The sequence below is a fragment of the Terrapene carolina genome, unplaced genomic scaffold (genome assembly GCF_002925995.2).
Source record: "Terrapene carolina triunguis isolate 2854851 unplaced genomic scaffold, T_m_triunguis-2.0 Scaffold211, whole genome shotgun sequence".
Taxonomy (NCBI): Eukaryota; Metazoa; Chordata; order Testudines; family Emydidae; genus Terrapene; species Terrapene triunguis.
The window spans coordinates 14,694,519-14,719,058 of record NW_020664562.1 but is presented as its reverse complement, the minus strand read 5'-3'; the positions used below and the strand labels follow the sequence as shown (position 1 = coordinate 14,719,058).

At 44.0% G+C, this 24,540-nt stretch overlaps 1 protein-coding gene across 1 annotated transcript in view; it reads right to left on the bottom strand.

The window, feature by feature from the left end:
- LOC113407403 (guanine nucleotide exchange factor VAV3) overlaps nucleotides 1-24,540 on the bottom strand; it is a 242,137-nt gene that overhangs the window by 73,354 nt on the left and 144,243 nt on the right. The window contains exons 16-17 of the mRNA XM_026655888.1: nucleotides 15,622-15,723; nucleotides 13,033-13,133 (exon numbers count right to left, since the gene is read on the bottom strand). Of these exons, the coding sequence (XP_026511673.1) occupies nucleotides 13,033-13,133; nucleotides 15,622-15,723 (203 nt within the window). The remainder of the gene's footprint in view (nucleotides 1-13,032; nucleotides 13,134-15,621; nucleotides 15,724-24,540) is intronic.

The window sequence follows — 24,540 nt, the reverse complement described above, 5'->3', positions numbered from 1 at the left end:
TAAGATGAGCTATAATCAAGCAATCAAGCTAACTAGCAACAAAGGGGGAACAGAGTCAATACCCCCATGAAGTCTTCTGGCTTTTGAGGCAAAGACACTGGACTTTGCAAAACAGAAGGGGAGCAAAAAGACATTCTAGTTGTCCCTCACTTAGGGAACACAGTGGTTTATGGTTCTGAGTGTCCTCAGGAGAGCATCCCAGTGGCAAAACACGCATTTCTTACCAAGGACCATATACTGAATGAGCCAAATATGAAGCTCTAAATCTAAACATTTTGATTTGCTAAAGCTAAAAAATGCATCCAAAATGGTTCTTATTATACGAAACAAACCTCTTGGTTACTAACATTTTATTTAAAGATAAACACACTTGTTGACAATAAGAATATGAACCAAGAAATCTCAGCAGGAGACTGGAAGGACAGAATGCTACCAAGTAGGAGCAGTATAATTTTCCCCTCATGGATGGAATGCCAGGGGAAAATCATTTTGTCACACTAAAGGTATTTTTTTTAAAAAAGGTTGTAAAGATTTTTTTTCAGCCTTCCCAAAAATATTCATTCATCTTTGTGTTGTAAAAGAGCAGGGAGAGAGGGGGAAGCAAAGGAATAGTTTTGAGGAGATTATTAAGGCTTAGATTTTCAAAGGAGCCCAAGGGAGTTAAGTATTCAAATCCCACTGAAATTCAATAGGATTTAGGCACTTAACTCTCTTGGACTCCTTTGAAAATGCCAACCTATGGTAAGGGCACGAGGGTAAGAATGAAATTACCTTTTTGGCCTTTACTCCTGTATAGTATCACTACCATGGTGTTATAAATGACTTCAAAACTGAACTAAGTACCACGTGAGTACCATGAAAATGGAATCTTTATAAAAGTTCATTCTCAATCATCAGTTCTGTTAGTGTTTTATCTTCAGTCCCCATATGTCTTAAATATTAGAGTGCACTGGGTGCCTTTCTGTCTTGGTGTGGGAGAGTTTATAGGAGGAGATTTGGGCTTTATGGATGACACATGAAAGTCCTGTGAACTGTTTTGCTTTTGAGTGAAGAAAGCACCTTGTCTTAATAGCTGCTGTGGCTTATTGCTGCTTTTTTATGAATATCATAAACACTAATCTTAGAGTGAGTTTCAAAGTTCACTAGGATAAAGTGAGTTCAGTATCCCAATGTTGTGATTTGATATAGAAAGAGAAGCTGAATGATTAACTTCTAATATTTGGTATTCAGAGAGATGCAAAAAACCAGTAACATAGAAAGGCTATAAATATCCCTGATAGCTACCTATGAGTTTTACTGAGAGAAGTATTTATGGTAATAGGTCACATTAGTGATATTTAGCGTTCAAAGTAAATACTATACTACTCCATTACCTCAAGCCAGCAGAGATTTTGTTGTTAAAGACTGAGGGCCAAATTCAAACTCAGCATAAGCAAATGCAACTCCACTGAAGTTGACAGTATTTCATCTATTTACTCCATGTCTGAATTAGACCTTAAAACTTTGCCAACCTTGACATACATTGAACTGTTATATGTGACATTTAACTCAGGAAGCCCCTTCAACATGTCTATAGACCACAGTGAAACTAACCACCTGATATCAATATTGCCAGAAAAGCCTTGTTTATCTGCAGCACATATACACAAATCTCATTCATTATGGTGAGACGAAAACTGCTAAAGCAAAATCTATAGTCTCCAACAAAGTGAAATCATTACTACTTCAAGGTAGGAAAAACCTTACCTCTATTCAATTTCACTCTCCGTATATCCAGGACACTTTGCATCAGATCCTTATGTGAATCAATTCCCCATGGGTTTCTGATTAGGAGTTCAAGAGCAGTTTCCTTGCTTCATCTGCACAGAATTATTCATACTCATGTCCTACAATGCCATACCTATTAGGCAGAAGTTCTCTTTTTTCTGCCTCTAACATTTTCATCTCCATTCTTAGCATTTCCATAGTTTATCATCTTAGACTCATAGTTGTCTTTCAGCTTTATCTTGGAAGTTCACAGTAATCAGACTATGAACCCATATTACAATTTCAGGGAAAATGTCCAGGCTATCACCTTGCATGGTGACAAGTTTCAGAGTGGTAGCCTCCAGCTTTCATCCAGACAACACCACACAATCCATTGTCTACAGCCAAGCTCTAAGATACAACCCCATTTGCTCGAACCCCTCAGACAGAGACAAACACCTACAAGATCTCTATCAAGCATTCTTACAACTACAATACCCACCTGCTGAAGTGAAGAAACAGATTGACAGAGCCAGAAGAGTACCCAGAAGTCACCTACTACAGGACAGGCCCAACAAAGAAAGTAACAGAATGCCACTAGCTGTCACCTTCAGTCCCCAACTAAAATCTCTCCAGCGCATCATCAAGGATCTACAACCTATCCTGAAGGACGATCCCTCACTCTCACAGATTTTGGGAGACAGGCCAATCCTTGCTTACAGACAGCCCTCAACCTGAAGCAAATACTGACCAGCAACCACACACCACACAACAAAAACACTAACCCAGGAACCTATCCTTGCAACAAAGCCCATTGACAACTCTGTCCACATATCTATTCAGGGGATACCATCATAGGACCTAATCACATCAGCCACACTATCAGAGGCTGGTTCACCTGCACATCTACCAATGTGATATATGCTATCATGTGCCAGCAATGCCCCTCTGCCATGTACATTGGCCAAACCGGACAGTCTCTACGCAAAAGAATAAATGGACACAAATCAGACGTCGAGAATTAAAACATTCAAAAACCAGTCGGAGAACACTTCAACCTCTCTGGTCACTTGATTACAGACCTCAAAGTCGCAATATTCCAACAAAAAAACTTCAAAAACAGACTCCAATGAGAAACTGCAGAATTGGAATTAATTTGCAAACTTGACACCATTAAATTAGGCTTGAATAAAGACTGGGAGTGGATGGGTCATTACACAAAGTAAAACCTATTTCCCCATGCTATTTTTTCCCCTACTGTTACTCACACCTTCTTGTCAACTGTTTGAAATGGGCCATCCTGATGATCACTACAAAGGTTTTTTTTCTCCTGCTGATAATAACCCACCTTAACTGATTACCCTCGTTATAGTTAGTACGTCAACACCCATTTTTTCATGTCCTCTGTGTATATATATCTTCCTACTGTATTTTCCACTGCATGCATCTGATTAAGTGGGTTTTAGCCCACAAAAGCTTATGCTCAAATAAATTTGTTAGTCTCTATGGTGCCACAAGTACTCCTCGTTCTTCAGGGTATCACCAATATCTTTTGACCAAGATCTTGACACGCTTCCACATTCTTTTTATCACATTTCTCCTGGATAATTGCAGTTAATAATTTGTGGATCTTCCTCTACTTCCCTTAAGTACTCACAGTTTGCACAGAATTGTGCCTCTAGACTCTTCAAAGGAACAATGATCTGTAGACGTTCTAGTCTAACGCTGAGAAAACTTCACCTGCCTTCAGTGAGGCAGCATGCTAACTTTAAAATATTTTGCAACCTACACAGTAGCAGAACTCCTAACAAGCATAATTCTTCATATCAGGAAAAATTATTGGTCCATATTATGGGACCCATAACCTCCACTCTTGTTCAGAAGGCCTTTGGAGAATTTCTTGAGTAAGGACAGTACCATTTGATTTGATAGAGATTTGGATTTTATTCTTCCTAACAAATTGTATTCTCTGACTTATTATTCAACTTCTAAAACATCTTTGAAGACTCATCTTTTTAGCACTGCATTTTCATAATCTCTACATAACACTATTTTTGTAAAGCATCCAAACCGGCAACAAAGCAAGACAAACCAGTTCCTACACTGCTGCTATATAAAATAGGGTCACAATGTCCACCAGCAGAATTTTTACATAAGAAAAATTTAATTTAAATATGGACTGGTTACAAACAGGAGAGTGTAGCCATTGAGGGTATGTCCACACTGCAAAAAAAAAAAAAAAAAAAAAAAAACCCCCCACAGCAACAAAAAAAAAAGCCAGGGTCAACTGACTTGGGCTCATGGAATGCATGCTACAAGGCTAAAAATAGCAGTGTAGACATTCCCGCTCAGGCTAAGAGCCCTCTCAGAACCTCCCCCTGGCTGGGTTTCAGAGTCCAGGCTCGAGTCCAAGCAGGAACATCTACACTGCTATTTTTAACCCCAATACGTGAGCCAAGCCAGTTGACCTGGGCTCTGAGATTTATTGCCATGGGGTATGGGTTTTTTGATTGTTGTTGTTTTTGAGATCCTGAAGGATCTCAGTTCCTGAACTGAGGGATCTCAGTTTTGACAGCAAGCTGCCTTTAATGGATCAGTTCAGCACAATTTTTAGGTTTTGTTTATAGACTGAAGTCATGAGAACATTTGGACACATTCTCCCAATTAAGTCTTACTACAAAAGCAACAGGAACAGCATCTAGCCCAGACAAGTGAATGACTGAACAGATAAACAAGTTAGTTAAATTGGAGAAGATGGGGATTAACATGAGAATTAAAAGGTTGGTAAGGAACTGGTTAAAGAGGAGACTACAACGGGTCATTCTGAAATGTGAACTGTTGGGCTGGAGGGAGGTTATTAGTAGAATACCTCAGGTGTTGGTCTTTGGACCAATCTTAATTAACATTTTCATTTATGACCCTAGCACAAAAAGTGAGAGTGTACTAATAAAACTTGCAGATGATACAAAGTTGGGAGGTATTGCCAATATGGAGGCAGACTTGAATTTCATACAAGATGCTGGACAATAGAAATGGGATGAAATGTAATAGTGCAAATAAGAAGTTTTGCTATAAGCTGGGGACATAATCAGTTGGATGTGACAGAGAAGGAGAAAGGCCTGGGTGTATTGGTTGATCACAGGATGACTATGAGCCGCCAATGTGATGTGGCTGTGAAAAAGGCTAATGCAGTCCTAAGATGCATCAAGCGAGGTATTTCCAATAGAGATAGGGAAGTGTTATTACCATTATACAAAGCACTGGTGAGACCCATCTGGAATATTGTATGAAATTCTGGTCTCCCATGTTTAGGAAAGATGAATTCAAACTGGAACAGGTGCAGAGAAGGACTACTAGGAGATTAGAGAACCTACCCTAGAAGAGGAGACTTAAGAAGCTTGGCTTTGTTTAGCCTAAGCAAACAAAAACTGAAGAGAGATATGACTGCTCTCTATAATACATTAGAAGGATAAACACCAAGAAGGGACAGGAGTTATTTAAGTTAAGGGCCAATGTTGGCACAAGAACACATAGATATAAACTGGCCATCAACAAGTTTAGGCTTGAAATTAGATGAAGGTTTCCAACCATCAGTGGAGTGAAGTTCTGGAATAGCCTGCCAAGGGAAGCAGTGGGGGCAAAAAAACCTAATTGGTTTCAAAGACTGAGCTTGACAATTTTATAGAGATTTGGATTTTATTCTTCCTAACAAATTGGATTCTCTGACTTACTATTCAACTTCTAAAACATCTTTGAAGACTCATCTTTTTAGCAGGGGATGGTATGGATAAATGTCTATCAGGGATGGTCTAGACAGTATTTGGTCCTGCCATGCAGGAAGGGGACTGGACTCGATGACCTCTCGAGGTCCCTTCCAGTCCTAGAATCTATGAATCTATGATGAGATTGCCTACAATGGCATGTAGCCCATTTGTGACGGCTAGTAGCAAATATCTCCAATGGCCAGTATGGGACACTAGATGGGGAGGGCTCTGAGGCTACGTCCTCACTACGGGGGGGGGGGGGGTCGATTTAAGATACGCAAATTCAGCTACGCGAATAGCGTAGCTGAATTCGACGTATCGGAGCCGACTTACCCCGCTGTGAGGACGGCGGCAAATCGACCTCCGCGGCTCCCCCATCAACGGCGCTTACTCCTACCTCCGCTGGTGGAGTACAAGCGTCGATTTGGGGATCTATTGTCGCGTCCCGACGAGATGCGATAATTCGATCCCCGAGAGATCGATTTCTACCCGCCGATTCAGGCGGGTAGTGTAGACGTAGCCTGAGTTACTACAGTGAACTCTTTCCTGGGTGTTTGGCTGATGGGTTTCGCCAACATGCTCAAGGACTGACTGACTGCCATATTTGGGGTTGGGAAGTAATTTTCCCTCAGTTCAGATTGGCAGAGACCCTGGGAGGTTTTCCACTTTCCTCTGCAACATGGGGAATGGGTCGCTTGCTTGTTTAAATTAGAGTAAATGGCGGATTCTCTGTAAATTGGATTCCTTAAATCATAATTCGAGGATTTCAGTAACTCAGACAGAGATTACGGGTCTATTACAGGAGCGGGTGGGTGAGATTCTGTGGCCTGCGATGTGCAGGAGGTCAGACTACATGATCACAATGGTCCCTCCTGGCCTTAAAGTCTACACTACGGGGGGGAGGTCGACCTAAAATACGCAACTTCAGCTATGCGAATAGCATAGCTGAAGTTGCGTATTTTAGGTCGACTTACCTGGCTGTGAGGACGGCGGCGAGTCAACCGCTGCCACCCCCCCATCGACTTTGCTTCCAACTCTCGCTGAGGTGGAGTTCCGGAGTCGACAGCAGAGCGATCAGGGATTGATTTTATTGCATCTACACTAGACGCGATAAATCGATCCCCGATAGAGCGATCGCTACCCGCCAATCCGGCGGATAGTGAAGACGTGCCAAAGAAGAGTCTAAGTGGGAATAGCTTCATCTTCAGTTATATAGCAGAGCAACTGCGGCTTACATGCTAACTAAATGAACAGTGAAATATGGGGATACAATAGGGGAATACCTGTCTTCTTTTTAAAATCTTTTAACTTTTATTTTTAAAATGTAGAAAATGTAAAGTAGACTACTCTAAAAGGAGGAATGGGGCTATCTGTTCCGTATGGCTCACAGTGAGGGCATATGGACTCTATGACCTATCATTGTATATAGTGAAGTGTTAGGAGAGTAGCACCAGCAGTTGCCCAGGACAGGACTTTGCCCCAAAGTACCCTGATCCCACAGTGATTGTTATTCAAGCTCAGTAAGGATGATTAATTCAACAAAGGCTGAACAATATTATTAAGTTAAACAAGAAACAGCAACTCTCCAATGAGCGTTCTGGGACTTGAACATTTGCTGGTCAATGCTGCTGATATGGTGGCTTTGAAGGACAGCCAGCAAATCTGTAGCTACTGAAAAAGCCAGGGAAAGGTAAATAGGGAAAGCTGCTGGTTTTATATCAAGTCAAAAACACATCTTGATTATGAATAATCCCATGTGAGATAAAAATTATGTGCTGCAACATATGAAAATCTACACAAGTAGCACATGTACTTTTGCACAAATATGTTATAATAAAAAAAAGTAGTAGCTTCTTTCGTTTACAGTTCATACACCTCTAACATTTTTTAACAAGTAATCACATACTATCCATGCATATGAAAGCTATATATCCTTTCCATCTCAGTCCATTTGGCTCTTTCTCAGGCAGAACTATCTGAAATAGAGGAATTTAAATGAAAAAAGAATCAAGCAGAGACTAGCTTGTTTTGTGGTTTTTGTTTGGTCTGGTAGGGAGCAAATGACAATAGACTTTTATCAAGTAACATACGTTAAAATTGTATTTTAATCAGAGCTCATGTGGAAGAGGAATTCTCTTGATACCATTTGTTTACTAAAAGATGACAGTGTGAAGTGGTCCAGTTGTTCGAGTAGCAAATTTGGGGTGCTCAGATCTGCCTAGCTACAGCACACTGTAAAAATGCCAATTAAGATTTTTCCTATTTGTCTATGTCTGAATAGGAGATGATTCTAACATCTATTCTCTGGGGAACCTGGAGACAGCTATAAACAAGAGGCTGTAATGGATTTTACTTTATTTATTAAATATTTCTGATACTTTTGCCTATGCTCAGGGATTTCTCTCATTGAAAGAGTAAATTGTCTATGCAACCAGGAAACAATTGTCTGAGACACTCAATCCTATTTTAACGGGAAGGATATAGCAAAAGGGGTGGTCTGGTTGAAGTATGATAATGTAGTAAAGTAGATTGGTATTTCCCCTGATTTAGATTATTAAAATGGAATCAAGCTCAGTTATTGGCATTCTAGGGTAGTCCTGAGGAACGTCAAGAAACTGTAAGGCCCACAGAGCTGACTCCTATTACGTGTGCACAATGAAAGGGTGAACATGAGGTGGCACAGCTTCTCCCCATCTCTTCAAAAAGCACAGGGAGAATCCCCTCCTCCCCCCGCTCTCCCGCTCCCTGGCCCCAAGGAGTGCTGCTGCCCTAATCCCGCTCTTCACTCCATCCATATAGCATCACCTTCCTCTGGTGATAGGAAGATCCCACATTACCAGACAGGAAATCAAGGTGAAATGGCCCTCCTATCCCCTGTTCTGAGCAGCAGTGCATGTGTGACAGGGACAGGCTTAGGGACTGGAGGTGGAAAGATGTTTGGAGAGCTTAACTTTAGATGCTGGTGAAAAGAAGAACAGTAAAGGAAGACAGGAAGGGAGTGAGGGAAGAAATACCAGCCTGTGATGTAGTGGTGGAGAGTTCAAGCTAGTGAGCACAAGCAGTGTGGATAATATATTTTGAGTAGCCTAAGTTTTTGATTTGGACAAAGTTGGGTGCATCTTCACAAAAGCCATTCAATTGGGAACCAGTATGCCCTTATAAATGCTCCTGTAATGAAAATATATACATATTTGCTAAAATCTGTGCTTTGTTACAACTATACAACCCCACTGAAGGAATCTGTCAGAATACGAGCAGAAAGGGGAGGCAGGGAGGAGGATTTGATCAGAGAGTTAAGAGTAGAGAAGAGCTCGTGGGGATTGGAAGTGAATGACAGAAGAAATGAAGGACTGCTTGGGCATGAACAAAGCAGCACTGCAGGAAGAAAGGATAAGCTGATAGCGGAGGAAGTGAACACAGCCACAGGACTTCCACAAGAGATGCTCAGTGAAGTAGGGGCAGGAATAACAATAAGAAAAGCCAGGGCTGAATTTGGACATTTTATACCATTCAGCAATTCAACTGATTACCAGAGCACCTTTATCATTGCAACTTCTATAATCTATTGAATTGGCCTTCTTTGAAACAAGACATCTAAAGAACTGGCATATGTCTGCATATAAGTCATCGCTTGACAAAGTAGTAATTTATTTTTAGTCACATCTTCCTCATCAGTGTATCATCTAAATGTGACACTTATTAAATTTGTCATTCTTAAGGTTTCATCTGTCTCTAGAAGTCTATTTTTTGAATTTTCAGTAACTCCTGAGGTCCCTTCCAATCCTGATATTCTATGATTCTAACAGGCTTGGAATGCACTATAAAAGGGTCTTAAACCACTCAGGTAAAGATCTAGGCATCAGTTCAGACAGCTCAGTGAAAACATCTGCTCAGTGGTCTAAAAGGAAAACAAAATGTTAAACTATATTAAAAAGGAGAGAGAAAATACTGAAATATTAGAATGCCAGTACATAAATTAATGACACACCCTCACCTGGACTATTGTTTTGAATTCTTGTCACCCCATCCCAAAAGGATATAGCAGAAATAGAAGACTGTAAAGAAGTCACATCCTGTTCCTTAGTGATCAGTTTTAAAACAAATTTTCTGATTCTTTGAGGGGGGGGGCTTTTGTTTTAACAAGTTTGTAGTTTGTATAGTAAGTACAGAAACATGGGAGCCGTCATATAGGCAAGGAAAGGACAAATGGTGAGAAAGAAAAGTGCACATAGACAGAAAAAATTAAACAATCAGAATAAACGAAAATAAATAAAGTAATATGCAATAATTACATAATCCAATTGCATCAAAGTGTGTTGAACAACCACTGATTCATGACAGAGTCATATGGTACTTCTATTTTTAAAAAATCAGGGTAAAACATTCTAAATAAAATCAAAAAGAACATACTGTATCTTTGGATGTTGTAAAATGAAAATGTATTCAGTTCATTAATTCATGAAGTAGCATGTGTGTGATTATTTTGCCTCCAGCAACTGAACAGCATTACTTCAGTGTATATTCAGGAGAATTGAGGAAAAATCGGAGAACCTGAGTTAACTAAACATTTATGACTATTATTGTTGATTTACATTGCACCATGTGTGTGTATATATAATACTTTTCAGACAAATTGAAATATGACGTCCCTTCCCTTAAGGTGCTTGTAATCTAATTAAGATAAAAATACGAGCAAAATGATAACAGGTGAAGGTGGGAGTGGGGAAGAAAGTGGAAATAGAGAAAGCTGTTCCCAGGGAGTATAGATCTCTAATGGCAAACAGATCCATATACGTTGTTTGTTTCAATTAGTTACATTCGATTGTTTTAAATATATTTTAAAATGATGATATAATTTAAAAATCTGACTTTGGCAGCTTACCCTTAAAAGGCTTTGTGGAAGAAGTATGTTTCTGAGAGAGATTCGAATGGAAAAAGCACATGGATCATTTGGTACACAAGAAGTGAGAGACTGTTCTTAGGACAGCATGTAAGAAGACACAGGATTCAGGAAACCCTCATGAAGAGGCTAAATCCCATGTAAGCACCTACATAAATGCTCTCCTGATTAGGGATGCTTTCCTGAACTGGAGTTTACAGTGAAGAAGAAAACTAAAGGAGAGCAGTTTGGAAGGAGGCTTTTGCATAACAAAGTGGAAAGTTGGAAGAAATGAGAGCAGAGATGTAGGTAGAAGCAGGCTTGTGCAGAGCCTTGAAAGCAAAGGCCAGTGAAGGGTTGTATACAAGGAAATGATATGGTCCAAGCAGTGGAAGAGATTATTTTTGTAAACACATTTTGCATAGATTGTAAGTAATGAAGTCAGAAAACAGAAGAGATTACTGCAGCCTAAGTGAGAGATGGACAAGCAACAGAAAAGGTTTTAAGCAGTAAGACTGGAGAGCAAAGACCAGATTTAGAGAGGTAAGAAAAAGAACTGGTCAGAAAAGTTTAAATGAAAAAAATTTTTCCAACAAAATATAGGGAAATTTTTATCAGCTAAAATTTTTCACAATTTCCCCCCCAATGTTTCAATGAGCTCTATGGATGTTTGGAAAATTCTGTCAAACATCTGTACATTTCCCAACATTATGATTTTTTTTTTCAGAAGAAGTGACAGTATTTGCTGAGAGCCTGGATGGAGGGAAGAGTCAAATATGACACTAAAGTTACAAGCTTGGTTGACAGGGAGGGTAGCAGAATTACTGACAGCAACTGAGTAGGCAGAAAGAAGAAAGGGAAGGAAGAAAGATGAGGAATTAACATTTCTATCCAGTTCTAGACAACAAAAAGATGCTTAGACATTTGGTTACTATTTATTCAATACTCAAAGTATATTCACCAAAAAAATCCTAGTACACCTGTCCAATACTTTTAATATTGATATTTGATATATATGCCTGGTTTGTTAAATGTGTAATCAGAGATTTCACTCAATTTAATACAGTCGCTAGAAATGACATGTCATGGAAGGGGCATATGGAAAGGGGAGCAAGCAGGGGCATGCCCACCCCCCAATTAGCATGGGCACAGAACTCCTCCGGGGCCGGGAGAGCCAGCTCTATCGGCCCCAGAGAAAACCAGCTCCTCCGGCCACGGGGGTGGGAGGGAAGCTTCTCCAGCCATGTGGGGCACAGAAAGTGCCCCTCCAAAAAGTGGCCAAATTTTTATTCCTGTGCATGCTCCTGCAACGTAAAGATGCTCACTCTGTAATAGGGTAACGGTGTTAAATAGGGATGACTATATTACTGTATCATGTTTCTCTAAAAGCAAAAGCTCACCGTTGTAATGATTATTGTTTTGTTTCTGATATTTATATGGCATGGATCTGTAAACCTGCAAAGTTCCTATAGAAATAAACAGTTGAAAAATTCGGTCAAGTTTTAGTTAGCAGTAGTCCATCCAGGAGGAGATGTCAGACAGATAAACAGAGATGCAATATTAAAGAGAGAGAAGAGGTCAGAGGAAGGGAAAGCTTGGTAGTTGCAGGAGAGAGGCTGTAGCGTAAGTCACAAGAGTGGATGAGGTACCAGGGATAAGATGAAAGTGGAAAGGGGAGGACGAAGCTCTGCAGGATCTCAACAGAGAGGAAATAGAGAAAGCTGTTCCCAGGGAGTATAGATCTCTAACGGTGAACAGATTATATACATTGCTTGTTTCAATGGTTGGGAGGGATAGCTCAGTGGTTTGAGCATTGGCCTGCTAAACCCAGGGTTGTGAGTTCAGTCCTTGAGGGGGGCCACTTAGGCATCTGGGGCAAAATCAGTACTTGGTCCTGCTAATGAAGGCAGGGGGCTGGACTCAATGACCTTTCAGGGTCCTTCCAGTTCTATGAGATAGGTATATCTCCATATATTTTATTTATTTAAGAAGGTAGAGCCTCAGACAGATACATTGAAGGGATGATTAGAGAGGTAGAAAGAGAATCAGGAAAGCCTAGAGTGACATAGGTAGGGGAGAAAACCAATGGGGAAGGAGTCACCAGGTGGGATGAGAACAGAAATGAAGTCCTTAGATGTGGACAGTAGTAAGCCATCAATTACGTTAGTGAGAACATTTTGAGTGGAGTGTGTGGGAACCATGGAAACCAAGGAGATCAAAGAGAGAATTAACAGGGAGAGGAAGGTGAGGCAGCACAAACAAATAGCTCAAGGAGCTGATGAGAGCAAAAGAGGAAGATTGAGATGGAGACATTGGGGGCGGGGTGTGTCAAAGGATGGTTTTCTATATAACAGATGTTACTTATGAGCTGTTCTGGTTTTAATCACGAACTATCTGTTGCTGTACAGGAACACTGCTATGTCCTACAGCAGTTCTCACTCCTTTCCTCTCTTACATTTCAGTTTAGCAAGAATAAAAGTCACTATGAATTTTAAATGCAATTCTAATCGTGCTTATAAATGGTAGTTTCAAAAGTATGCATGTTACAATAAACACAAATTAGAGGTAAATTAAACCTTAATTATATCTAGCAAGTTTTATGTCCTAATTAAAAACAGTATTCCAACAATAAAAATGACTTACCACCTGAATTAGCTCTGCCACAATTGTCTAATCTCCCTAAACATTCTTTGTGCGCCCCAGCTCCACACTTAGAACATAAATAGCCTTGATAAAATGTTCCTCTGTAAAGTAAAATTAGATAGTGATACATTAAGTGATAAAAAGCTGCATATATGAAATAATTAGCATAAAGAAAAATTTAAAAAATACTGCAGATGGCAGTAGAAGTCATTTGCTGTGCTGCACAATGATTGTACTTAAAAGCTTGAGGAAGAGTGGCAACAGATCATGGGTAACATGGAACTCCAGTCTCCTTTTCAGAACTTCAAGCCATTTAGAGCCAGATAGTTCCCCTGGTTTACTGGTGGAATAACACACTTCATATCAATTGGGCACAAAATGGGGTTTGGCACGGTACATGCCAAAATTGTACAAAGTATAAATACCACAGTGTCCCTATACTATCACTGATCCACACTCCATTTGATTTCAATAGGAATGTATAATGAACATGCATACTAGGACAGGATTCATTTTGGAGGGATTGTTTTTTCAGGATAGAAGATTTTATTACCTATATTATTGACTATAAACTGCTTCCATTAAAAAGAAAAGTATAAGGAAAGACGTTGATGAATGTTAAGAGCCGCTGAGCACACCTCGGAGAGCCCTGCGCTCTCCCCTGGAGGAAGGGTATGCCTACACTGCAATTAGACACCCGCAGCCGGCCTGTGCCAGCTGACTTGCACTCAGAGGGCTTGGGCAAAGAAGGTATTTAACTGCTCTGGAAGCCTCCCACTTTGCAGGGTCATAGAGCCTAGGCTCCAGCCCGAGCCTGAATATTTACACCACAATTAAACAGCCCCTTAGCCCAAGCCCCACGAGCCCATGTCACCTGGCATGGAGCCAATAGTGGGTTTTTAATTGCAGTATAGATAGAGTTGCCACCTTTCTAATTGCTGGTAACCAGACCCCACCCCCCCCCGAGGCATGGCTCCTGCCCCACCTCTTTCCCCAAGGCCATGCCCCCATCATTCATTCCTCTCTCCCCCTGTTGCTCACTGGATTGTCTCCACCCTCCCTCCCCCACATCTGGGCTCCCTCTGCTCCGGGGCTGGGAGGGGAGCTGCTGCAGCCTGACAAGGAGCCTGTATGCAGGTGGGAGGCCGCCCCGGTTGAGCCGAAGGTTAATAACCTGGCGCTTCCCCCGACTCCACAGTAACTGGACTTTTGGTGTCCAGTCAGTACACTTGACCGGAGACGGCCAGGTCCCCTTTTCGACTGGACTTTCTGGTGAAAAACTGGGCACCTTGCAACTCTAAATGGCACCCACACACAGATGCCAAAAACCAGACTGTCCAGGTAAAACCTGGATGGCTGGCAACCCTAAGTATAGACATACCCTAACTCTCATAAATTATAAGTTCAATTTTGAAGCCCTTTGAATTTCAAGTGGGGTTTAGATTCAAGCCTACCCATGGCTTTTATTCCAAGTCTGACCCACTAGGGAAGTAAGGAGTTCATTGGTACATGCTTCGACCACCATTCCAGGAGGACATACTTCCATGCTGATGATGCTCGTTAAAAAATTAATGTATTAAATCAATTTGTGGCTGATGTCCTTGGGGGGAGAATTGTTTGTCCCCTTCTCTGTGTTTTACCCGCATTATGCCATATATTTTGTGTTATAGCAGTCTTGGATGATGACCCACTATATGTTTTTCAATTTAAGAACACTTTCACTGCAGATTTGACAAAACAGAAAGAAGGTACCAACATGAAATTTCTAAAGATAGCTAAAGCACTTGACCTAAGGTTTAAGAATCTTTAGTGCCTTCCAAAATCTGAGATGGATGAGGTGTGGAACATGCTGTCACAAGTCTTAAAAGAGCAACACTCTGATGCATAAACTACAGAATCCAAACCACCAAAAGAGAAAATCAACCTTCTGTTGGTGGCATCTAACTCAGATGATGAAAATGAATGTGTGTCCATCCGCACTGCTTTGGATCATTATTGAGCAAAACCCATCATCAGCATGTAAGATCTCATTTTATATTGTTTTATTTCTGTTATCTTTTTTACAGTTCATATATTTGTAATAAAAAATAAGAATATAAAGTGAGCACTGTACACTTTGTATTCTGTGTTGTAATTAAAATCAATACATTTGAAAGTGTAGAAAACATCCAAAAAATATTTAAAGAAATGGCATGCTATTATTGTTGAACAGTGTGATTAAAACTGCAATTAATCGCAACTATTTTTTTAATCTAGTAATATATTGTGATTAATGTTTTAATCAGTTGACAGCCCTATTAACAATTTATATAAAACTGAAGAGCTGGAATCAGGAAATAGAAGAGGAAAGAGTGGTGCTAAGATGCTTGGTAGTGATGGGTCACAATGTTGCAGGCCTTTCTGCTCCCATTTTGAGGTCTGGTAAAACTTTTCAATACCAAAAAAAAAAAAACCCACATAGACTATCTGTAAAAGAAACCTAACCTATCTTGAACAGTTCTCTCACCATGCATGTCATTTCCATACTCTTTTTTCCCAGCAAGGTACGTGAATTAAATTAAAGTCAATACTTTACACTATAAGACTTACCTCAGAAGCATTTGACAGACTTTGCAGGATGTGACACGAGTGAAGGTGTGCATTTTGAACTCATGAAAATTTGTATCTGCATTGTCCGGTCTTATGTTGGATCTAGAGAAAAGTAAATTACATTATTTGATAATACGCTTTTAATTAAAGAAATTTGGGAATACGGTGCACCAAATCTAAACAGGAAATCTGAATCCACACACTGTGAGCCTTATTTTTGCATTGATATTTCTTTAAGAGACACAGTCTGTGCCACAGACCATGAAACAAAATATTTTATTATCCAAGCCTGTTCCCAAAAGACGTACAGTATAAGCCATTTCTTAGAGACCATAGTAACTGGGAAAATAGCCACACATATCAGAACAAACATAGTCTGTTTTTTCCTTTCTATTCTGAGGACCACTTCATATGACAAGGATCATCTCGTGGACCTGCCTCTCCTTCCAATTCTCCACTGCTTGGGTCTCAAAATGTTTCGTTCTGTGGATCATCAGCAAAGACCATGTAGCACAGACTGAGAACCACCGCATTAGAAAATCCGAGCAGCATATGCTGGACAGAGTTGAGTCACAGTTATCCAACAACAAATTAGGTGACTAAAGCTATTTCAAAAGTAATTATAGAATATTTACTGTTCTTTTAGCTAGTGTTCTTTGAATGAGTTTCCTAATGCCTACAGATGTCTCTATACATTAATTTAGCCAATAAAATGGAAGACCTCTAGTTATGCTGCTATAATATCAGCTTGCTTGTGGGAAACATGTACCTACAGAACTAATACATCTGGACTATTTGTTGTGATCATATGCTAGTTTATCTTCCCCACTGTTTCTCTTTAAGCAGTACTAGCTTAGAGAAATTGCATTAATCATTTTATTGCATTGTTACCTTGTTGAGGGTTTTTTAAAAAAAAAAACGGTTAGTCACTTTCTCGTAACTGTTGTTCTTCGAGATGTGTTGTTCATGTCCATTCCAACCAGGCGTGCGCGCTCCACGTGCACTCCAGCCAGAAGACTTTTCCCTTAGCAGCGTAGGAAGGGTCGGCCTGGGCGCCCCTGGAGTGGCGCCTTCATGGCGCCCATATAGGGCCCTGCCAGCCCTCCACCCCCTCAGTTCCTTCTTGCCGGCTATTCCGACAGAGGGGTAGGAGGGTGGGTATTGGAATGGACATGAACAATACATCTTGAAGAACAACAGTTACGAGAAAGTGAGTAACTGTTTTTTCTTCTTCGAGAGATTGTTCATATCCATTCCAACCAGGTGACTCACAAGCCAAAGCTTAGGAGGTGGGGTCAGAGTCATGCACTGATTGGATCACAGCGTGTCCAAAAGCCGCATGGTCTCTGGCCTGTTGTGTAATTGCATAGTGTGTCGTGAATGTATATATTGAGGACCACGTGGCCGCCCTGCAGGTTTCCTGGGTGGGGACTTGTGCCAGGAACACTGCCGAGGAGGCCTGGGCCCTGGTAGAGTGGGCGGTAATCGGCGGGGCAGGCATCCTCATAACACTCCCGAATGCAGGATGTGATCCACGACAAGATGCGTTGAGAAGAGACAGGGAGAACTTTCATTCCACCAGGGCCACAAAGAGTTGGATGGACTTCCGGAATGGCTTAGTCCTCTCTACGTAGAAGGCTAGGGCCCTACGTACATCCAGTGACTGCAGCCTGTGCTCCCTATCGGAGAAGTGTGGCTTGGGATAAAACACTGGGAGGAAGATGTCCTGGCCCATGTGAAACTGGGAGACAACCTTAGGGAGAAAGGCCGGGTGAGGTCTGAGTTGGACCTTGTCCTTATGAAAAACTGTGTAAGGGGGCTCGGACGTTAGAGCCCAGAGCTCCGATACCCATCTAGCCAAGGTAATTGCCACGAGGAACGCGACCTTGTACGAGAGATAGAGCAGGGAGCAGGTCGCCAGTGGTTCAGATGGAGGGCCCATAAGTCTGGAGAGGCCTAGTTTAGGGTCCCAGGCCGTGACAGGCTGATGCATCTGCGGGGAGAGCCTGTCTAGGCCCTTGAGGAAATGACTGACTAGAGGGTTTGCGAAGACCGAGAAGCCATCTGTGCCTGGATGGAAGGCAGAGATGGCAACTAAGTGGACCCTTACTGATGACAGGGACAGGTCTTGTTGTTTTAGGTGAAGGAGGTAGTCCAGTATGAACGGTTTGGGGGCGAGCAACGGCGACTGACTGCGTTGCTCCACCCAGATGGAGAACCTTTTCCACTTGGCAAGATACATTGCCCTGGTGGAGGGCTTTCTACTACCAAGGAGGACTTGTCTGACTTGATCCGAGCATGACAACTCCACGATGTTTAGCCATGGAGCATCCAGGCCGTGAGGTGGAGCAACTCTAGATTCGGGTGCCAGAGTCAGCCATGGTTCTGCGTGATCAGATCTGGGACCAGCGGTAAAGTGAGCAGTGTTGCTACAGACGTTCCCAGGAGCGACGTGAACCTGTGCTGGCGCGGCCACGCCGGCGCTATCACTATGACTCGGGCCTGGTCCCTGCAGATCTTGAGGAGCACCTTGTGGAGCAGCGGAATTGCTGGAAAAGCATAGAGCCAGCAGCCCCCCCACGGGAGGAGGAAGGCATCTGCGATGGACCCTGGACTGTGACTCATGAGGGAGCAGACTAGCTGAAATTTCCTGTTGCCGCGAGTGGCAAACAGGTCTATCTGGGGAGAGCCCCAGAGATGGACGATTGAACTCATCACGTCTGGACGGAGGGACCACTTGTGGACGTGGAAGGTCTGGCTGAGATTGTCCACCAGCTCGTTCTGCACTCCTGGGAGGTATGACGCCTGCAGGTGGATCGAGTGCTCTACGCAGAAATCCCACAGCGCAAGGGCTTCCCGGCATAGGGGAGAGGAGCGTGCACTCCCCGTTTGTTGATATAGAACATCGCTGAGGTGTTATCCGTGAGGACTGAGACACACCTGCCTGCTATGTGGATTTTGAAAGCATGGCATGCCAGTTGTACCGCTCTCAGCTCTCTGACATTGATGTGCAGAGCGAGGTCTGCTTGAGACCAGAGGCCTTGAGCCCTGAGGTCCCCTAGATGAGCTCCCCAGCCCAGATCCAAGGCGTCTGTCACCAATGAGAGAGAGTGCTGAGGGCTGGCAAAGGGCACTCCCGCACAAACCACTTGTGGGTCGAGCCACCATAGGAGGGAGTCCAGCACCGGGCAGGGCAGGGTTATGATGCTGTCCAGAGTGTCTCGGGCTGGCCGATACACCAACGCCAGCTAAGACTGGAGTGGGCACAGTTTGAGCCTGGCGTGCTGTACCACGTAGGTGCACACAGCCATGTGTCCCAGCAGCTTTAGGCAATTCCTTGCGTGGTCGTGGGGAACTGTCTGAGGCCCCGTATGATGTCCCCTAGTGAGCGAAACCTGGCTTCCAGGAGGTATGCCCTGGCTTGAGTCAAGTCTAAGACTGAGCCTATAAACTCTATCCTCTGCACCGGGGACAGAGTAGATTTGGTCTCGTTTAGGAGGAGACCTAAAATTCGAGGAAGGTCCTTCTTATGAATTCGACCTGACCCTCCACTTGGGCTCTTGAACGACCCTCGATCATCGAGGTAAGGAAAAACCTGTACCTGGCGCTTGCGCAGGAATGCCGCAACGACTGCCATGCACTTTGTGAATACTCGGGGAGCTGCCGACAGTCTGAACGGGAGGACGTCAAACTGATAGTGGCTGCTGCTCACCATGAATCTGAGGTAGTGTCTGTGATGTGGGACTATTGCGATGTGAAAATACGCATCCTTCAAGTCGAGGACAGCGTACCAGTCACCCGGATCCAGTGAGGGGATAATGGAGGTTAGTGAGACCATGTGGAACTTGAGTTTCTTTACAAACTTGTTGAGCTGCCGCAGGTCCAAGATGGGTCTGAGGCCCCCCTTGGCCTTCGGTATTAGGAAATACTGGGAGTAAAACTCCTTCCCCCTTAGCTCATGAGGAACCTCCTCCACTGCCCGCACCGAGAGGAGGGACTGCACTTCTTGAATTAGAAGTTGCTCGTGAGAAGCGGGACGGGGAAGGGGGTTGGAGGGGCGGCAGGGCACAGAATTGGATGGAATATCCCCTCTCTACCGTGCGGAGAACCCAACGGTTTGAAGTAATTCAGGACCAGGCATGGTAGAAAGGGGATAGACAGGACGACAAGGTAAGAGGGGAAGGATCCAGAGTCCATACTGGTGAGCCGTCCTCGACCGCACCTTCAAAAGGGTGGTGTAGGCCCGGGCAGAGGCTTGGGCTGGCCAGAGTTTTGCCCAGAGGAGGAATGTTGCCTCTTCTTACCACTCCTGTTTCTCCTACGCGGAGCGTCCTGGCGGTTCTGCGGCTGCTAAGGCCGAGGGGCAGGCTGAGGCCTAAAATGCCTGCGCAGGGTAGCTGGCGTGTGGAGCCCCAGTGAGCGCAGGATAGCCCTAGAGTCCTTCAAACTGTGAAGTCTCTTATCTGTTTTTTCAGAGAAAAGGGAGGATCCCTCAAAGGGGAGGTCCTGTATGGTCTGCTGGACCTCGTGGGGCAGTCCAGAGACCTGTAGCCAGGAGCAAGAGGCTGCATCCGCCACATCCAGAGCCGCTTGCAGAGAGGCCTGGGAAACCAAGTTCCCCTCCTCCACAAGTGCGGAGAACTCCACCCGAGAGTCCTGAGGCAGGAGCTCCGCAAACATAGCCATTGCCGAGCAGGTGTTATGTCCGTAGCGGCTTACAGTGGCCTGCTGGTTGGCTATGAGGAGCTGCAGGCCCCCGGTCAAATAGACCTTTCGGCCAAATAGGTCCAGCTTCTTGACGTCCCTGTTTTTAGGGGTGGAGCCTTGGAACCCCTGGCGCTCTCTCTGATTGACTGCATCGACCACCAAAGAGTCTGGGGGAGGGTGGGTATATAGGTGTTCGTACCCCTTAGACGGTACGAAGTAGCGCCGCTTGGTTTTCTTGGCCATGGGGGCCAGAGAAGCGGGGGTCTGCCACAGATTTTTGGATATGTCAACTAATGTTTTCATCAATGGCAGAGCAACCCTAGATGGGCCGGAGGGAGCCAGGATGTCCACAACAGGGTCCAAATCTCCTCCACCTCCTCGGCCTGTATCCCCAGGCTTTGAGCGGCCCGTCTCAATAGCTGCTGGAGAACACAGTTGTCCTCGAGAGCTGTGGCTGTCGATGTCACTGAGACCAGTTCATCCAGCGAGGACGAGGATGAGAGGACGGGTAGCAGGCCCTGTTCGCTACCCTCGGCCCCTCTGAGGTCCCTCGGCATATGGTACTCAAACTGCGGTGCTGGTGCTGATGGGGGATTTGGCACCACAGCTAGTGCCGGGGCCGACAAATCCAGCGGTGCCGAGCCCAACGGTGCCGGCGGGCTCAAAGTGGGAGCCCCTGGTGGTGCCGTTGTCTGGAGAGACAGTGCCGGAGCTGGCTGTGCCAGCGGTGCTGCTCCCTCGGATGACGGTGCCACTGGCGGCGGTGCCTGCACTGTCTTTGGCACAAAAGATGCTGAAGACACCGATGCAGTCCTGGATCGCAGACCACGGACTTGGCCCTGGCTCTGATGGTAAGCCCAGGGTGTCCAAAAGGGCCTTGAGCAGACCGCTGCCACTGTTGCTGCCACGGTGCCGGGTATGGCTGGTGACTCCGTTGAGACCTGGACCTCCTGCTCCGCGATCTGCTGGAGTAATAAGAGTCCGCCTCCGACTTCGAGGTCTCCGAGTAGGAGGACCATGGAGGAGCAGTACCCTGGGTCACTGGCGAGTGGTGCCTCAAAGCCAGGGAACGGTGCGGCCCTTCTGTCTGCGCGGGCGGTGCCTGGGGTGCTGGTGATGGAGACCGGTGGGCCATGCCCCTGGAGTGGAACGGGGGGCATGCGGTCACCAGCGACTTGTCCCTCCTCTGTGGGGAGGATGGCACCGGGAGGCGCATCAGGTCTTTGGCTGTCTTGAACGCCTCCAGCGTCGACGGTAGCTGCATGTTCCCTTGGTGGTCTGGGGACCGAGGAGGGTTCGGACTCAACTGCACCCTGGCCGGGGCAGGAGTCGACGAGACCCTGGGCAGAAGTGAGGAGGGGGTGGTCCATCCTGATACACTCGTGAATGCCACAGACCCCTTAGGTTTCGAGAGGGGTGATCGACCTCTCACCAGCCTCTTCTTCTTTACTGGCACCGGGGATGGACAGCGGTTCTGCGCTGAGGCCGACTTCTTACGGTCCGAGCCGTGGCGATGCCGGGGGGCCTTGGAGTCCTTAGTCGGGGCCGTTTCGCGTGCCGTTGGTGCCGGAGCGCTGCGCACCGATGAGGACATGGTCAGTGCCGGTTCAGTGGGTCCCGGGTCAGAGTGTGGCCTCAATGCCGCCTCCATCAACAGAAGTTTTAGCCTCAGTTACCGGTCTTTGAGGGTTCTGGGATGGAAACCCTTGCAGATACAGCACTTCTCCTTCTGGGGACTCTCACCAAGGCACCGCAAGCAGGAAAAGTGAGGATCACTCTTGGGCATAAACTTGCCACAGGCCTTGCAGAGCTTAAACCCTGGAGACCCGGGCATACCCCAGGAGGGGAAACGTTGGGGGGGGGGGGCAAACCAACTAACTATAACTATAAGGAACAACTATTAACTAACTGAGAAACTATATACACAATATGCTATCAGACACTGCTAGAGCACTTACTGCAGGAGCGAGCGAAGTTCCAGCTAAGTCACCGGCGGTAAGAAGGAACTGAGGGGGTGGAGGGTCGGCAGGGCCCTATATTGGGCGCCATGAAGGCCGACCATACGGACGCTGCTAAGGGAAAAATCTTCTGGCTGTCCTGCACATGGCACACACACACCTGGTTGGAATGGATATGAACAGTCACTCGAAGAAGAACATTATTTAGCATTTCGTTCAGTTTTTCTTCTTCTGTAACTCTTTCCATTTCAAGGAGTTTGTTTGCACTGTGTATTTTTCTCCACTACAGGGTTTTGTTTTTTGTTTTGTCTTTGTTGCTGCCGCATTAGTATTTTTATTCCTTTTTATGTTCTATATAAAGCTCACAAGCATTTTTAAAAAAAATCACATTTAGATTAATATAATGCTAAAAGAACAAGATCATTGATATGCTAAGAACATACTTTGTTTCTAGATAACCTTTGTGTAAATCTATACCCATGGATAAGGGAAAATGAAATTAACCCTTACTAAAATGTTTTATTAACAAAACCAATTACTTATCACACTGAGGTCTTTAGGATTATGTATGTCTCTAGTGCTTTGTTTGCTAAACTAATACAAGAATTAGAATTGGGGGGGGAAATCAAGTAAAGGAAGGGGAGAAAATTTAAGAATTTGAAACACCTAAGGAAGTACCCAAGGTGTTATCAGAGACATAACTGGCTGGTAAAGCTGGAGGTACTGATAAGATGAAATTTCACTTTTTCTATATTATAAGCAATTCCCAGAATAAGATATTTTATAGCAATGAACTGCAGTGATGTGTAACACAGGCAAAGATCCAAACACCAGTATCTTGGGGGGAGGGATAGCTCAGTGGTTTGAGCATTGGCCTGCTAAACCCAGGGTTGTAAGTTCAATCCTTGAGGGGGCCATTTAGGGAGTTGGGGCCAAAATCTGTCTGGGGATTGGTCCTGCTTTGAGCAGGGGGTTGGACTAGATGACTTCCTGAGGACCCTTCCAACCCTGATATTCTATGATCTTTACTACTGAGTGAACACTTATGAAAAATATTCAAAGCAGCTCTTGAGTAGTAAGTATTGATGCAGTGGTGTCAGAAAGGTCAGTCTTTTAACGCATCTCCTGAATATGAGTGTGCTGAAAATGAAACTGAATTTTAAAGGCAAATGAGACTTCTTTGCTTTTATGCTTGTTAATGACCTTACTTTTAGCATTGTTTTACACCATATGACTAATATCTCTTGTTGTCTATGTGTACAAGATACAGTGATGCAATTGTCATGTATATTATCCTCCTAGAGGAGAGAGATACAGATATTATATTATTTCATTTTGGAGATTATCATTATCCTATCAAAATTACTGTGGAGCAATGTGATTTTAGATTGTAAACTCTTCATGGGCAATGACTGTGTCTTAATGTGTGTTTGTATAAGGTCTAACACAATGAGGAACAGTTCTGACACGGGTATTTTAGGCCATGCTAATAATAATGTAAGAATTAAAAACTCTCAAGAATAACTTACAGTACACACTATGCTCCTAACAAAAGCTACTTTTTTCTTTAACATTTCGATTAAGAGCAGGATCCAGTTTGTGAAGGTATTTCAAGAGTATCAGCCTCACACACTCAGGCCTTGTCTACACTATCGGGGTAAGTCAATCTAAGTTACGCTACTCCAGCTACATGAATAATATAGCTGGTGTCAATGTAGCTTAGGTCAATTTACTGCAGTGTCTACATTGCGACACATTGATGGGAGACGCTCTCCCGTCGACTTACCTTACTTCTTTCGTTCCGGTAGAGTATCAGAGTCGACTGGAGAGCGCTCTGCGGTCGATTTAGTGGGTCTTCACTAAACCCGCTAAAATTGACCCCTGCTGCAATGATCGCAGCAGCATCGATCCTGGTAAGTGTAGACTGGCCAGAGAGACTCAAAGTACTTCTAAAAGTTAAAAAGCAAATCAAAATAATCCCAAGAGCCTGATCATCTTCCCACTAAAATCTAGGGCAAAATTTCCATGAAGTTCAACTGAGCAGAATCAAGCCTCAAAGTAACAAGTATAGTGGGTGAACAGAGAAGGGGACAGTAACACACGCAGTAGGTCAGCTATTATTATACTGCTTTACCATTTGCTCTGATACGCATGCAACTGTCCTACGCTCTCCTTTTAGTCTGTCTGCAAAGACTCAAATTTATACAAGCCGCTGAAAACACACCAGCTAGTAACAGAACACATAATAACCTTA